Source organism: Pteropus medius, unplaced genomic scaffold, assembly GCF_902729225.1.
Source record: "Pteropus medius unplaced genomic scaffold, Ma_sr-lr_union100, whole genome shotgun sequence".
NCBI classification, from domain to species: Eukaryota; Metazoa; Chordata; class Mammalia; order Chiroptera; family Pteropodidae; genus Pteropus; species Pteropus medius.
This window is the reverse complement of record NW_024344240.1, coordinates 695257-711885: the sequence shown is the minus strand read 5'-3', so window position 1 is coordinate 711885 and position 16629 is coordinate 695257. Positions and strand designations below refer to the sequence as shown.

General features: G+C 32.8%; 1 protein-coding gene across 1 annotated transcript in view; it reads right to left on the bottom strand.

The window, feature by feature from the left end:
• FOXJ3 (forkhead box J3) overlaps positions 1 to 16629 on the bottom strand; it is a 111855-nt gene that overhangs the window by 39900 nt on the left and 55326 nt on the right. The window contains 1 exon segment of the mRNA XM_039868839.1: positions 681 to 764. Coding sequence (XP_039724773.1) covers positions 681 to 764 — 84 coding nt within the window.

The following is a 16629-nucleotide window of genomic DNA, read 5'->3' as shown; positions in this document are numbered from 1 at the left end:
GTGTGTGTGTGTGTGTGTTTTAGCTGAGATGCTGGAAATGTACAGTGAGAAAAGCTGAAAGGTAAAGTTAATGTCTGGTGACAGCCGAAGTATTGACTAAAAATATGTTACGATAAACAACTTAGTATATCAACTAGAACTCTTTTTCTCCTTCATTCTTGCAAATTAATTTAAATTATGAATTCACAAGACAAGAATTATCTTAAAAACAACACGTGCACACTTAAAAATTCTGTGTACAAAATAATTACTACATGGTTGAGGAAAAGCATTTTAAAGACAATCAGGAAAATTCAATGTAATTAGACTAGTTGCAGTGAAAGGGAGTAGTTTTCTTATATAAAATCAGTCCTCACAATGTTGTATATGCAGAGAAAAGACTCCCAAATAAAACACAAGAGACCTGGATTCAAGTCTCAGACAACGGCTGTGCCAGAATCACAAAAATAAACAAATAAACAAACAACAACAAAAACCTTTTACTTCCTAAACTGCCCACTTCAACTCAAAGAATTAAGATCATAAAATAATGAACCTAAAATGGCTCTGAAAAAATAGAAAATGCTATACAAACAAAATATTACCTTCACTGTGGTTTACTTGCTATATTGGAAATAAACTTTTAAAATCTATATTTCTGACATTATAGCCCTGTCACATACTAAATAAAGAGCTTTTACCCGTTCTACAGATCGTGCTCTCTTCTTTGGCCGAGTAGGCAGCGTATCTTCCTTAGGATTGGTGTCTATTGCCCAGTAGGACCCCTAGAGGTAAAGAAATAAATTATATTAACAGTGTATTACAGTAACTTTATAACATTAAAATGGATTTTCACAATCTCTGCTCCAAAAGCAAACATTTTGCAGATACAACGAATGTAGCATGAGAAGAAACACTAGTTTTGAACTGAAAAAAGTAAAGTTTATATAAGGAAAAAAGCCTATTTATAACTAGATTATTAAAGCGAATAAAATCAACCTGAAGAAGCCAAGTCCAAGATCTTCTGCCAGGGCCAAATTAAAAAGAAAAATGATCAACTGAACACATTTTTAAATATATGCTAATTCTTAATTGAACACATAGGACAACTGCAACAGCATATGACATTCAAATCTAATAGAATTTTATGCATAAAGATACGATAGTTTCTGTACCCTGGATCTCACCAATCGAAACAGTAAATGAAACAATTTACAAAGATAAACTGCTTGAACACATTTTATAATTAAGTGCATCCTGAAAAGCAACATAAATTTTTTAGTGCTCATTGTGTCTCAATTCATTGTAACTATTTATCCTCTCTTACTTCTTGATAGAAGTTCTCAAACTGCCTATTCAAAACTACATATGAACACCTACTGTGTTCCAGGCACTCAGAAATTGTGACTCCCTCAAAAAATATTTTGAAAAGCACAGAAGTTTGCACATATTATACAGATGAGGAGACCAAAGCTCAGAAAGATAAAAGTAGTTTGCTCATCCAAGGATAGGAGGGCCAAGACCTGAATCAAGGTCTTGATTCTTAATTCCTTTCTCCTTCATTTATTCTTGTCTACACACACACACACACACACACACACACACACACACACACACACACACACAAACACACACACACGAGGGTAAGAAAAGAGGGAGAGAGTAAGGGAGTGAAAAAAAGGAGGGAGATAGGCATTTCAGAAAAAGAAATACAATGCATGTCCTAGTTTTACAATTAATCTTGGTGATGGTATTAAAGCTTTTTTTTGCCTATATTATTTCATTAATATTCCTAGGCTACTTTTTCAGGCACTATTTGACAATGAGAGAAAATACAGCTCTCATCTACTAATCCTCACGCTTTGTGCCTGACGTGAATTATCAGCTTATGATTCCTTAAACATACCATGTTATTTCATGCACTTGTGCCTGCTCTACATGCTGATTTCATTGCCTATAATATCCATCCTATTATAATGTCCTATAATGTCCACCCTGACAAACTCATATTCCACCTTCAAAATTTAGCTCAGATGTTATCTAAAGCAACCCTTCTCTGACCATACTCAAGAATTCATCACTCTTCCTCTGCAAAATCTCTTAAACTTTTTATACATTTAGACCACGGATTGCACTTAACATTATTTATAGGTCTACACCTCTTCTAGGCTATGATTCCTTAAGGGTAGAAATTCATTTCTATATCCACTATGACAGACACATGTCAGACACAGAGCAAATACTTATTTGTTGAAATGGGAAGAAAAAAGTTCTTGAACAAACTATGCCAAAAATATCAGAGTATGATGCCAGGCCTTTCCCAATCCTAGTCTATTCAGGCACATGTAGCCACTTTCATCACCCAGCCATAACTGGGGCATTCTTTCATATTATCTTTTCAAAATGGTTATTCCATGTCAGCTGATGAGCCTACCAAACTGAAGTAAACTTGCTAAAAGAACAATGTAAAATGTAGATACTACAGAAAGCAAGCACTAAAAATAAAAACAATAATTTTATGAGTAGGTTCAGCTAGCGGTTTCAAAATAAAGTAGGAAAGAGTAAGTTTTACACTGTTTTAATAAAAGTTGAAAATAAAACAGAAGAACTGCAAAGCTCTGGACAATAGTTTAAAAACCACTGTTTACAGAAATAATAAATTCCACTGTTTAGTTTTTTCTTGCATGGGTATGCATGTATATTAATCTGTGGAAACCACTTGCTGTCCAAACTTTAGGCTAATGTGCTATTAAATATTTTAATAAAATTATAAAAACAAATTATCTGTTCTTCCACATAAAAATATGATTGGCTATGGCTTGTCACACATCAATAACAAAGAAAAAAATTCTTCATAAGCGTAACACTATCCATTATATATTCACAAAACCCTGAATGCCCAAATGCAAACACTGATAGTTAAAATGATTCGCAAAAGGAAGTTGTAAAATCTTCCACCTTGTTGCTTTTGCTAAATCACAGGTTTGGATTAAATCATCTTAAAATTTTCCTTTACAAATCAAAACCACAAGTCACCACTTCACACCCATTAGGACGTCCATTATCAAAAAAAAAAAAAAAAGGCAAAATAACATGTGTTTACAAAGATATGGAGAAATTAGCTAGTGGGAATGTGAAATGGTACAATCACTGAAGAAAATGGTATGGCAGTTCCTCAAAACTTAACAAAATCACTATATACATATACATATATATGTGAATGATCCATCAAGTTTCACTTCTAGGTATATATCCAAAAGAATCGAAAGCATGGACTTGAACAAATATTTTTACACTCATGTTCATAGCAGCATTGTTTACAACAGCTAAAACATGACAGCAACCCAAGTGTCCACTGATGGACGAATAAATAAAATGTGGTATATACATACAATGGAATATTACTTAGTCTTATGAAAGAAGAAAATTCTGACATACGTGAACCTGAAGACATCATGCTAAGTGAAATAAGTCAGTTACAAAAAGACAAATGCCATGTGATTCCATTTACACGAGGTTTCTAGAGTAGTCAAATCATAGAGACGGAAAGCAGAATGGTAGTTGCCAGGGGCTGGGGGAAGGGAGGATAAGGACTTATTGTTTAATGGGTACAGAGGTTCAGTTTGGGAAGACGAAAAAGTTCTGGAGATGGGTGGTGGTGATGGCTACATAACAATGTCAATGTACTTAATGCCAATGAACCGTACACTGAAAAATGGTTAAAATGAAATTTTTATATGTATATTTCACCACAAAAAAGTTCCTGGAAACAGTGGGCCAACAAGTTGAATGGTGCAGGGTCTCAGGGAATCACCAGGGTGGGCAAGTGGTGTTAGCCAGGTTGATGGAGACTCAGATATGGCACCTGTCTGTGTGTGCATGCTGGGTAGCAGGACTCAAAGGAACAATGGCTTCTGCCAGCACTTATGTCTGGGAGAAAGCTGCCCCTCCAGCCCTCACTCTGAAGCCAAACAATTCGATTCCTCCATGTATGTACCTGGCACCTTTCAAACTGCTGCCCCAGTGCTGGAGCTCAGAGCAAGTGAGTCCGTCAGCAAGTAATTCCACATGCAAACCCTCTAAGAGGAATGTCTGGGACTCCAGCAGCCTTCTGTCTCACTCAGTCACAATCTCTACTGGTTTTCACTGCTGTAAGTTATGAGGACTTCTCTTCCCAGGACTGGAACCTTGGGCTAGGGAGCCTGGTATGGGGCTGGGACCTCTCGCTCCTCAGGGGGGAAACCTAGAAACAGATGTCCCTCCCAATTTTTAATGCCATATGTGGGTGTGGGACCAATCAGTTTCCTGTCTCTGCTCTTCCTACCAGTCTCAAGGTATCTTCTTCTGAATATCCTTAATTATAGGACTTCTGTTCAGCCAGACTTTAGGCAATTCTCAGTGATGGTTGTTTTGTAGCTTAGTTGTAATTTTGAAGTGGTCATGGGGAGGTGAGCACAGCATTTACCTACTCCACCATCTTGACCAGAAACCTTAAGTTTTTTCAATTATAGTCATTCCAGTGAATGTGTACTTGTACCACAGTGATTTTTCTGTGCTCTTCCCTAATGCATAATGACAGTGGGCATTTCTGCATGTGCTTTATTTGCCACCTATATGTCATCTTTTACGAAGTGTTCAATCATAACTTTTGCTGGTGTTTTGTGTTATAAGACTTTTGGTTATTTGCATTATAAGAATTTTTATATCTGTTAAAAAACAAGTCCTTTGTCAGATATAAATATATATGTATTATACAGGTATAGCTATATATAGTGAAAATTTTTCCCACTCTGTAGCTACCTATTCATTTTCATAAATCAAATTTATCAATTTTCATTTTGTGGTTTGTGTAGTCTTTTTTTTTTTTTTGCCTACTCCAACGTGGCAAATACTTTCATATTTTCTTCTAGAAGTTTTATAGTCTTAACTTTTATGTTTAGGTCTCTGATCCACTTAAGAGTAACTTTCTATAAAAGAGTAAGGTGATGATCATTATAAATTTTTCTTCCACTCAGATACACAGCATCATTCCCTGAAAAGACGATAACCTTTCCTCAATGAATTACACTGGCACCTCCAAAAAGTAAATAAATGAATTGGGGTGTGTGTGTGTGTGTGTGTGTGTGTATTTCTGAACTCTATTTTGTTCCATTAATCTACACGTCTATCGTTATGCCAATACCATTTTGTCTTGATTACTGTAGCTATAAAGTCTTAAAATCAGGCACTCTAAGTCCTATAACTTTAGTTTTTTTAAAAATTATTTTGCCTATTCTGGGTTCTTTGCATTTCCACATAACTATTAGACCCAGCTTGTCAATTTCTTCAAAAAAATTAAAAAATAAAAAGAATGCTAGGATTTTTATTGGAATTTCAGTAACTCTATAATCAATTTGGAGAAGACTGACATATAATGAGTCTTCTAGACCACGAACATGCTACATCACTCCACTTATTTAGATCTTTTGTCTTGGAAATGTTTTATAGTTTTATAGCTTTAATGTTTTATAGTCAATAGGTCTGCATATACTTTATTAAAATGTATCCCTAATGTTTTCACTGTTTTGAATGCTACTGTAAATGGGACTGCTTTTGTTAACTTTATTTTCCAATTTGTTTCTTGGTATTATAAAAAAATATTGACCTAGTAATCTTATGACTTTGCTAAACTCACTAGTTATTGTAGCTTTTCCATATTTCTTAGGATTTTCTACATATGTAATAATGCTTGCAAATAAAGATGGTTTTACTTATTTTTCAGTCTAGACGCTTTTTCTTTTCCTTGCCTTACTCCACTGACCTTTAAGAGAATGTTGAGTAACAGTGAATGCAAACATCCTTGTTTGTTCTCAATTTCAGAGGGAAAGCATTTAGTGTTTCTCATAATTAAATATGATATACATTTCATGTTTTCCATAGATGCCTTTAATCAAATTAAGGAAACTCCTTTTTATTCTTAGTTTGCTAGATGAGTGCTACATTTTGTCAAACATTTTTTCCCTACAGTTGAGATGATATGATTTTTCTGTTTCCTTCTACTCGCATGGTAAGTTACATTAATTGGTTTTCTAATTTTAACCAGCACTGAATTCCTGGGACAAATTCCACTTGGTCATGACGTTATCTCCTTTTTATATATCAATGAATTTTCTACTATTGTGTTTATTTTTGGGGTCTATGTTCATGAAGAATATTTGTAATTTTCCTTTCTTGTTATTTCTTTGCCCGACTTTGCCATCATGGTGACGATGACTTCATGAAAAGAGTTGTAAACTATTCTTTCCTATACTTGCTTTTTAAAAAAGAGTGTGTGTAAGAACAGCATTGCTTTTTCCTTAAATGTTTCAGTTTCTGGTTTCAATGCTTTTTCTTTGTTCATTCTCTACTTTATTGATCTCTACTCTTACTCTCATTATTTCCTTCCTTCTACTTACTTTGTATTTAACTTACTCTTATTTTTCTGAGCTCTTAAGGTACATGCTTAAGTAACTGATTTCAGTCCCTTCTGATTTTTCTAATAAAAGTATTTAAAGTTATAAGCTTCCTTCTAAACACTGCTTTACCTATGTCACAAATTTTTATATACTCTGCTCTCGTTATCATTCAGTTCAAAATATTAATATCCCTTATGGTTTCTTCTTTTATCCAGAGATACTTCAGAAATATGTTATTTAATTTTTAAATATTTGGGGGCTTAAAAATATCTTTTTGTTACTGATTTCTAATTTAATTCTGCTAGTCAGAAAACATACTGTTTTCAGCCCTTAGAAATCTAGTGAAATTTGTTTTCTAGTCCAGTAAATGGTCTATCTTCATGAATATCCCCTGCACCTTTGAAAAAAAAAATGTACATTCTGCAATTGATGAGTAGTGTTCACATCCTTAATTTTTTGTTGTTCTATTACTTGCTGAGAGAGATGTGTCAAAATCTCCTGCTATGATTGTGAATTTTGTCCAATTCTTTTTATTTAGAGTTTTGATTTCTTTTGTTGTTTAATTCTTTTGAAGCTCTGTCTTTAGGTACATACATTTATAGTTCTTAGGGTTGATCTTTTCTTCTGTTGTTTCCAATATGCTGTTAAGGCCATTCAGTGAATTATTCATTTAGTTATTCTGTACTTTCCAGCTCTACAATTTTCATCTGGTTCTTTTTAAAGTTTTATTTCTGTGTTGAAAATCTATATCTGTTCATTCATTATTTGAATGTATTTTAATTCTTTAACGTATGTATAATGGTTGTTTTGAAAGTTGTGTGTGTTTAATCCACTATCTGGACCACCTGTTCCACCTGATTTAGGAGCTAAGGTAACTTCAACTCTTACCTGAGCTATACTGACATGTATTTCTTTCTCTTCCTACCTGTCTAAGCAAACTCTCCATGAAGTTTTCTCTGATTAATGCACCATGCTGAATTCCAACAAAATTACTACAATATTTAGAAGGTCATGTGGTATCCTGAAGAGAACATTTATTAACCCACAGACCTGGATTCAAATCCCAGAACTGGTTCAGTAATTTTGGGCAAGTTACCAAACCTTGATCTACTTTCCTCATATCTACTTCATAGAGTTAGCATGACAATTAGCCAGCCCTAAGTATGTACCAGGAAAACAAGTTATTACTATTTACTATCTGTGTTCAACAGACACTTCCTGTTTATACTTAAGTCATTTTACAAATAATTTACAGAATAATAAAATAGTTGGAAACAACCTTGAGTTATTTTAACAGAAATTTGAAACATCGAAATCAAATTTTGTTTTATATATAATACATATTATTTTAGTATATTCAAATGTTCCTGGAATTGAAGGTATATATACCAAAATGGTAAATATCTTCTGAATGTTTAACTAATTTCTCATTAACTATCATACATGAAACTAAAGCCACTATCTTGTAAATTTGATTCTGGATTTCCAATCTCCAAAATGTTCTATTTTATTATTACTTCTCATTCTTTTTGCTATATATTACTATCAAAAGGCAATGCTGGTTCATATTTCAAATATATATTTAATAGATTATAGCACTTTTATTATTTCTGGTTCTTCTTATACTTGCATTTTCAAAGTGTAATACTTTTAAAATTTTTGATGGTTCAGAATTTTTTTGAAGAATGACCATCTCTGCTCTGTAATTGCAAAAACTATTTTCATATCTGGTTTATAAACACTAAGTAGAATGATAAATCCAATTAAATTTTTCATTTCTTAGCATCTATTTCCGTGCAAGTATCAGACTTCAAGATTTTGTATACACATCAGACTTCAAGATTTGTTCACTTATGAATTATTATCAAGTGACTGTTGGTGCACAAACATATAAAATGAAAAGTACTGTTCACAAGACGATCTAGGAAAAAAAATGACGATTCTAGTCACAAAATAATGCATGATAAAGACTTTCTTGCTGAATGACTAAATGGATGAGAGAAGAGCACATATCCTTTTGTCCTTAGAAATATATCATGAAGTCAACATTTCTTTGGTTTGGCAAAATTAATCTAGGATACCATCAACTCAATTTCATCATCATAGAGTCTAGAGTGTTGCTGTCTGTCTTTATGCCCATCTTCTGTGACTACTGAAAATACTAAGCCATTTTCCTGTCAATTTTCATTTCTTTGTCATATGGGCAGGAAGAAAATCTAAACTCCTACCTATGTTCGGTGAAAGCTAAAAGAAAAAAAAACACTTAAGATGGCATCTATAGATTTTTATTATGCCTTCTTGAAAGATCTGATACTTTGAGCAACACAATAAGAAAAATGAAGGATAATAGTGATGATTTCATTACTGTATCATCCTTCTAGGTCATTCAATCAGTCTTCTGTATTCTTGTTATTTTAGTATTGGGGCATGATAGCGAAAATTTGATAGAGAATAATGAAATAATTCTTAAGATGATGAAATTATTTCGAGATATCGGAAAAATGAGATTAAGATCCCATAATGCGAGTTAGATTTATAAAAAAAATCATATATGGTAATTTTAATATAGAATAAGTTTTATTCTATTTTTTAAAATAAATTTTCTATTTGTTCTTTTGAAGAATTCTAAGAAAAATATGTCATAAAATAATCATCTTTACAAATTAGAACTGCTGGAAATTGATACTCAAAAATTAAATTGGGTCCAATGGACTCTGATGGTATACTGTGGGTTAAATAAAAAATATATGAAATATTTTCTCCTCCAGTACTTGGCAAAATATTGTTTTGTATTAATCTTATACTATGCTTTCTCACTTCCTACAACTTCTATCAAGGAGCAAGTACACAAATATATAACAAATCTTAAATTTCAAGGGCTGAAAATATCTTTAAAATAATCGATCATAACTTTTATTTAATTATTGAAGTTCTGTCTACAAAAGTTAAATAATACGGGTAATGCTAAAAGATATACCCTTTAATATCTGCCGAATTCCTACTCTGTACAAGGTAAATAAAAGATAAATAACAATAGCTGAAATATTTTTAGTGAATCTTATTATCAAAAAGAAAATGTAAGAATAAGCTATACTTGAACATAAGCTAAATATTATCTAATCCAACAACTGGGAAAATGACACACATTGAATCATCCAAACTTCTCAAGCTTTAGGCAGATATCAGAAAGGTAACAAGCTTTCTCTTAATGACAAGTCATCACGGGTTGACCATGTGCTAGTCATAATGCTAGCACTAGGAATACAAATAAAAAGGAAGTCTCAGTCCTCAAGTGTGGTCAGGGAGAAAGAAAAGATATCTGCATGGTAAACTCTCACCACCTTCATGTCTTTGCTCAAAAATCACTTTCTCAATGAACGCACCTAGCTTATTCCTTTGAAAGTTGCAGTCTACACCCCAATCCACTTTATCCTACTGTAATTTTCTACAGCATTTATAACTGTCTAACATTCTGTATAATTTATGTATTTTGTTTATTGTCATTCTCTCATAAGGCTATAAGTTCCTCAAGGACATGGATTTTTTCTGTTCTGTTTGATGATGCATTCCAAATGCCTGGAATAAATGACTAGAATATAAAAGGCAAATAAGTAGTCACCATACAGTGCTAAGATGAAATAAGCTAAATCTTTGAGAATGATCATCTCAGATATGGTAGAAGGAAGAAGAGAATGAAAACAATTTTAGGGCAGAGGAAATAGTTCATATATAATAAGCATTTTTAACATAGCATTCATGGACTCCCAGGGGGTCTGTGGACAGGACTCAGGGGTTCCATGAACTTGGTCCTTCCATTATGACTATAAGGAACCACAGTATTAGCAATGCCTAAAAGTCAGTTTGTTTCCTATCTCATTAATAGTTTTTGTCTCAAGATGTCACTCATTACTACTCATTACTTATTTCTAATTTGTTATTTAATGTTACCATATTAAATTTTGTTCAACTTTGTTATTTAAGGAAGTATAGATTGCTGTATCATAAACTTGTTATAGTAGTTTTATAACTATTTTAACTGCTTATCTTTTTAATTCTGTATATTCTGGTTTATGTCTTTAAAATATTATTCTGGGGTTCACAGGCTTCAACAGAACTGTCAAATGAAGCCATGGCATAAACAGGTATAAAGAATTCAGGTACTAAAGTCAGAGACATATGAGAGGGAATAAGACATTAAAGAAACTGTTCATCTCACTAGGTTAAGAGAAAAAAAAAAAAAAAAAGGACAGAGATGAGTCCAGAGAGCTAAAGAGAATTTAAAAACTCATTTTTTACTTTATTTGAATGTTATTATTTCCTTCCTTCAATATTTTAATTTAGGTAACATGCTGATTCTAAGTTTCCTTGTAATTATTAATTCATAAATCCTGAAAAATTAAAAATATATTATTGATACCAAACAATCCAAAGTTCAATGTCTTAGGAATCTTTACAAAGTCTTAGGAACTTATTTTTTAACTTCTCTACAAACTACCAAAACTAGGCAACACAGAAAGGAGATGTGCTAATACACAATTTATAATCATTTTTTATGTAGTAGAAGCTTTACACAATGAAAAGTGGGCCAATAACTTTCAAGAAATCTTGATCTCTGAACCTAATATACCATATGAAATGTCCTGTTTATAAGTGATTTCCTCACTAGACCAGAAGTTTTAATGGCACTGCTATCTTATTCATCCCTGAGCCAGGCTTACTATTAACCATAAAGTTATAACAGTTGCTAAACTTAACTCCAATGACTGTCATGGTACCAAACTCTTGAAGTCTGATACTTGCACAGAAATAGATGCTAATCCAATTAAAAAATAGACAAAGATGTAAACAGACATTTCTCAAAGGAGACCTATGAATTTCCAATAAGCACATGAAAAGATGATCATCATCATTTGCCAAGGCAATGCAAATCAAGACCATAATACAATGAGATATCATTTCATACCCACTAGGATGGCTATAATCAAAAAGACAATAAAAAATGTTGGCAAGGATGTGAAAAACTGGAAGCCTCATAATTGTGAGAATGTAAAACAGTGTTACTGCTTTGGAAAACAATCTGACAGTTCTCAAAAGATCAAACATATGACCTAGCAATTCTATTCCTAGAGAAATGAAAACATATCCAAGAAAAATGAAAAATTATATCCACACAAACTTTTACACAAATGATCACAGCAGCATTTTTCATAAGAGCTAAAGTGAAAACCACCCAAATGTCCATCAACTGCTGAACAGATAAATAATTTGATATCTTTATACAACAGACTATCATTCAGTCACATTGCTACATGCTAAAACAGATGACCCTGAACACCTTATGCTAAATGAAAGAGGACAGAAACATATTACATGATTCCATTTATATAATATGTCCAAAATAGGTGAATCCATAGAAATGGAAAGTAAATAAGTAGTTCCAGTAGCTTGGGGAGTGGGAAGGAGATGGGGAGTGACTATTAATGAGTATGGAGTCTCTTTCTGGGGAGATAAAATGAAATTGTCCTGGAATTAGATACTGGCGATAGTCACACAACTTTGCAGATATATTAAAAACTACTGAATTATACACTTTTAGATGGTAAATGTTATGGTATACGAATTATATCTCGATAAAAAATATTGTCTTAATTAAGAAAAAATAGGAATCAAAGAGCTCTCAATTAATAGAGCAGTAGGTTCGACACAGTCAAAAGTCACCTGTCACAAAGCAAAATCTGTGGTATTGCCCAGAAAGAACACAAGTCTCTTGATTTATAGCTGTTTCCTGGCTTTACTTTGGACCATGTCAGTCTTTGATAAAAGTCCTAAATAGTCATTAATGTAAACAGAAAGTCAAGCAATACACCTACTTGACAAAGAAAAAGTATGGAAGTGAAAAAAATATGACAAAGTAATCCAAGTTATTTATCATTAAAATAATTTTATTTTTTAAAAATCTCATTTCTTCTAATTACTTTGTTTTCATATAAAAACCAAGGATTTCAAAACATCCCTGATAATATAAGGGATCAGATGAAAGACTTAATTAGCTTCATGGGGTTCCTAAACTCTATATAGATAAGGACACAATCTTCTTATTATAAAAACCCACAGTGAAGCAAAGTCTTATGAGAATATCTCATGTGCAGGAAGTAGCTGGGGACAACCCAAAAGCCCTAATGTCTCAGTATCAAAGCAACTGGTTGAACACATTTCACCAATTATCTCTTAAAATACACAGAAAAGACAAAATGGAAATTCTAGAATTAAAAAGTCCAATGACTGGAATAAAAAGTTCAACAGATTTGCTTAACAGGTAGGATGGTCAAAGAGCAGAGATCCGGAAGACAGATAAGTAAAAATTATCTAATTTGAGGAACAGAAAGAAAAAGAATAAGGAAAAAATGAACAAAGCCCCAATGACTCATGAAACAATGTCAAATAGTCCATCATATTTTAATTGGACACTAACACGCAAAAAGAGAAAATGGGCCAAAATTTTTAAAAGAAAATAATAATAAAAAATATCCCAAATTTGGACAAAAACCTCTTCTTTTTGATCCTAGAAGTTCCAAGCAGAAAATACATACATACACACACACACACACACACACACACACACACACACACACACACACACACACACACACAACGCTGAGATACACCATAGTCAAACTGCTTATCTAAAGAGAAAATTCTTGAAAGCTGCCAAAAAGGGGATGGGGTGGAGGTCAGAGGGTGCACATTACATACAGGGGAATACAAAAATATGAATGACAGGTGACTTTTCACCAGAAATAATGGAGGCCAAGGACAACAAACATTTTCAAAGTTCTAAGAGGTGGGGAAAACCCTGCAAACTCAAGATTTCACATTCAAAAAAGTATTCTGAGGATGAAATAAAAAACCTTTTCAGATAAACAAAAACCTACAAAATGTGTTGCCTGCAGACCTGCACTCTCTTATAAATGCCAAAGGATACTGTTAGGTTATAAAGGAGAAAGATACCAGATTAAAACCTGGATTTACAGAAATGAAAATCAGAAAAAGTAAATAATTAGGCAATTATTTTCTTCGACATAATTTCCTTTAAAGCAGTACTGTTTAAAGCAAATAAAACAAATCTTAACGTGGGGTTTATGACATAAGTAAAATTACAAGGTATGACAATAGCACTAAGAGGTAGATTAATGGAATTATATTATCATAAGGTTATTGCATGTATAAAATAGAAGGAAAGAGGTAAACAGTAAGTAGTATGAAGTATAAGGTGTGAAGTGAAAGGTGGTATATTACCTCCAAATAGACTTTGATAAGTTAATAGTACACATTGTACTATTGTACAGAATGACTACCAAAAATTAATAAAAGGAACATAACTAAGAAGTCACTAGATGAAATAAAATAGAATAGTATATATTTTTGATTATCCCCAAAGGTTGCAGAAATAAAGCAATACAGGAACAAAAGAAAAACAGCAATCATACCAATAATCATATTAAATATAGATTAAGAACTCCAATTAGATTGCAAAGATTGTTAGACTGAATTTAAAAAGCAAGAGCCAATGGCTATATGCTGTTTATGAGACTCACTTCAAATATAAATACCTTTATAGACTACAAGTAAAATACTAGAAAAAAAAATGTATCACGAAGTTGTATAAGAAAGCTGTGGTGGCTATATTAATATCACACAAAGTAAACTTTAAGACAGAGTATTTTAAGAAACTGAGAACATTTCATAAAGAAAAAAATTCAACAGAAAGATTAAACACACTATACTCTAATAGGAATTTGAAATGAATCACAGACGTAAATGTAAAATAAAAACTATTAAAAACCTAGAGAAGAAAACAGAAGAGAAAATTTTCATGACTCTGGTTGACTTTCCATACAGGACTAAAAGTTACTAATCACTAATTAAAAATTAATAAATTAGACTTCATCAAAATCCAAAATGTCCACTCTTTTGAAGACACTATTATAAAAACAAAAAGGCAAATCAGTCTGAAAAAAAAATATTTACACAATATAAATCCAAGACAAGACATATCCAGGATATGTAAAAAACTCTTACAACTCAGCAATAACAATAACCAATTAAAAAAAAAAAGGCAAAAGACTTTAAAAGAAACTTTGGAGAAGATATACAAATGACTAGCAAGCATGTGAAAAAAAGCTCAACACCAATGGTCATCAGGAAAATTCAAAACAAAACCATAATGAGATACCACTCCACACACACTGAAATGGCTAAAATGAAAAAGATAGGTAATACCAACTGTTAGCTAGGATGTGGAACAACTGGGAACTTTCATGCATTGCTACTGAGAATGTAAAATACACAACTACTTTGGAAAAAGTTTGCCAGTTTCTTATAAAGTTAATCTTCCACCTGCCCTTGACAAAGCAATTATTCTTTCATTCAAGAGAAATGAAAGTATATGTCCACAGAAAACTTGTAGAAGAATTTCCTAGTAGCTTGTTCATAATGGCCCAAAACTGAAAACAATCCAAATGTCCACTAAAAGATAAATGGATAAAAAAAGATTGTGGCATATTCCTACAATGGAATACTACTTAGCAATAATAAGAAACAAACAATTGACATATGTAATAACATCACAAACATTATGCTAAGTGAAAGAAGCTAGACATAAAAAGAATATACACCGAATGATTCTACTTACATTAAGTTCCATTATGTGTAAGGTTTATGTGAACCAATCTACTACAGAAAAATCTACTATAGACTTAGAGATCACTATCTAAAATTGGGGCCTGACTATCGGCTTGTCTTAAGGACAGAGATAATACATGTAAAATAGCTCCCTAATCTGTAAAGTAATATACAAATGTAGACATTATTAATTCATATCAACAATTCTGGTTCAGCAAGTCGATGTCCTCCTGAGGAAGATTACAATGTCTAAGTCTGAAGAATCATAAACTACAATTGTGTGGCTTTGACAACATCTTCCAAAAACAAATCAACTGCCAACTTCAAGATATCCTAAAACAAAGATTAATTCTAGAGAGGAAAAACAGTGCGCCCAATTGAATACTAGGCAGCATTCTTAAATAGAAGTGATCAAATCAATAACACAGATAATTTAAAAACTTCAGGAAAATTAAGGTAATCAAAATATAGAAAGTGCTTCAGAAATAAAGGTATGCCAAAGACCAACAATAGCCTAAATGCCATTAATCATTACAACACAAAATACCCTGCTCTATCACACACTGTCTTTTAACAGCTCTCAGATTTAAATAGCCTAGTAAAAATGCCATTGTCTCAATAGGTATAAATAAACTCAAGAAGCTAATTATTAATTTCATATTCCTGGGGAAAGCAGTCCCTATGATAGATAGCCTACCATTCCAAATAGCTAAACTGTATGTTTTTATGAGCATATACACTTGGCAGTAGGGTTAGTTAAAAACCCTACTGCCAAGTGTATATGCTCATTGGTAAAGTGAATCATCACTGACTATTCGCTACTCTTCCTTAGCTCTCAAGCATGCCATTTCAGAAGCCCTACATAGTACCGGATCCCATTTGTCCCTGACTTCTTTGGCTTCATACCATGTTTCAATGCTTTTTTACTCTCCCAGTTTAGATTTGGCAATTCAGTTTAAAAGAGTTTTTTAAACCTTCAACATCTTAGAATGCTGCTCCTCATAATTGCCCATAGCTCCAAGGCACAGCCTCTGCATGCACCATAATGCACCATATAGATAGAGTGAACGTACTTCTCAATCTCGGTCTTGGTTTATGCCTGATGCCTAAGCATAATTAAGAATAACACTCTCTTTCATTCTCAGAAGTTTCTAGTTGGGACAAAAGGTTAAACAGTCACTTTTCTCAGGCCACAAAAATTGGTTATGAATAGTCAAAATACACAGGAGGCACTCAAAGGCAGGCAGTTTGGCTGGCCAGGAGGCTGAATGTATAGACATTAACCATTCCAATGCCAGCTCAAGTCCCTGAAACATTCTTATCAAACAAATGCATGTTTCTATTCCTTTTAAATATACTGACTATCAAATTAGCTTAAGTGTTGCCCAGGAGAGATCATTAAGGAATTTACTCTTTGTCTTGTATCTCAGTATATGTCAAATTAATTACTGAGTTTGTTTAAAAGAACTTGATGGTCAAATGAACTTATGACTGGTAACAACCCACATGTGCTTCAAATGTTGATTAAGCTGTG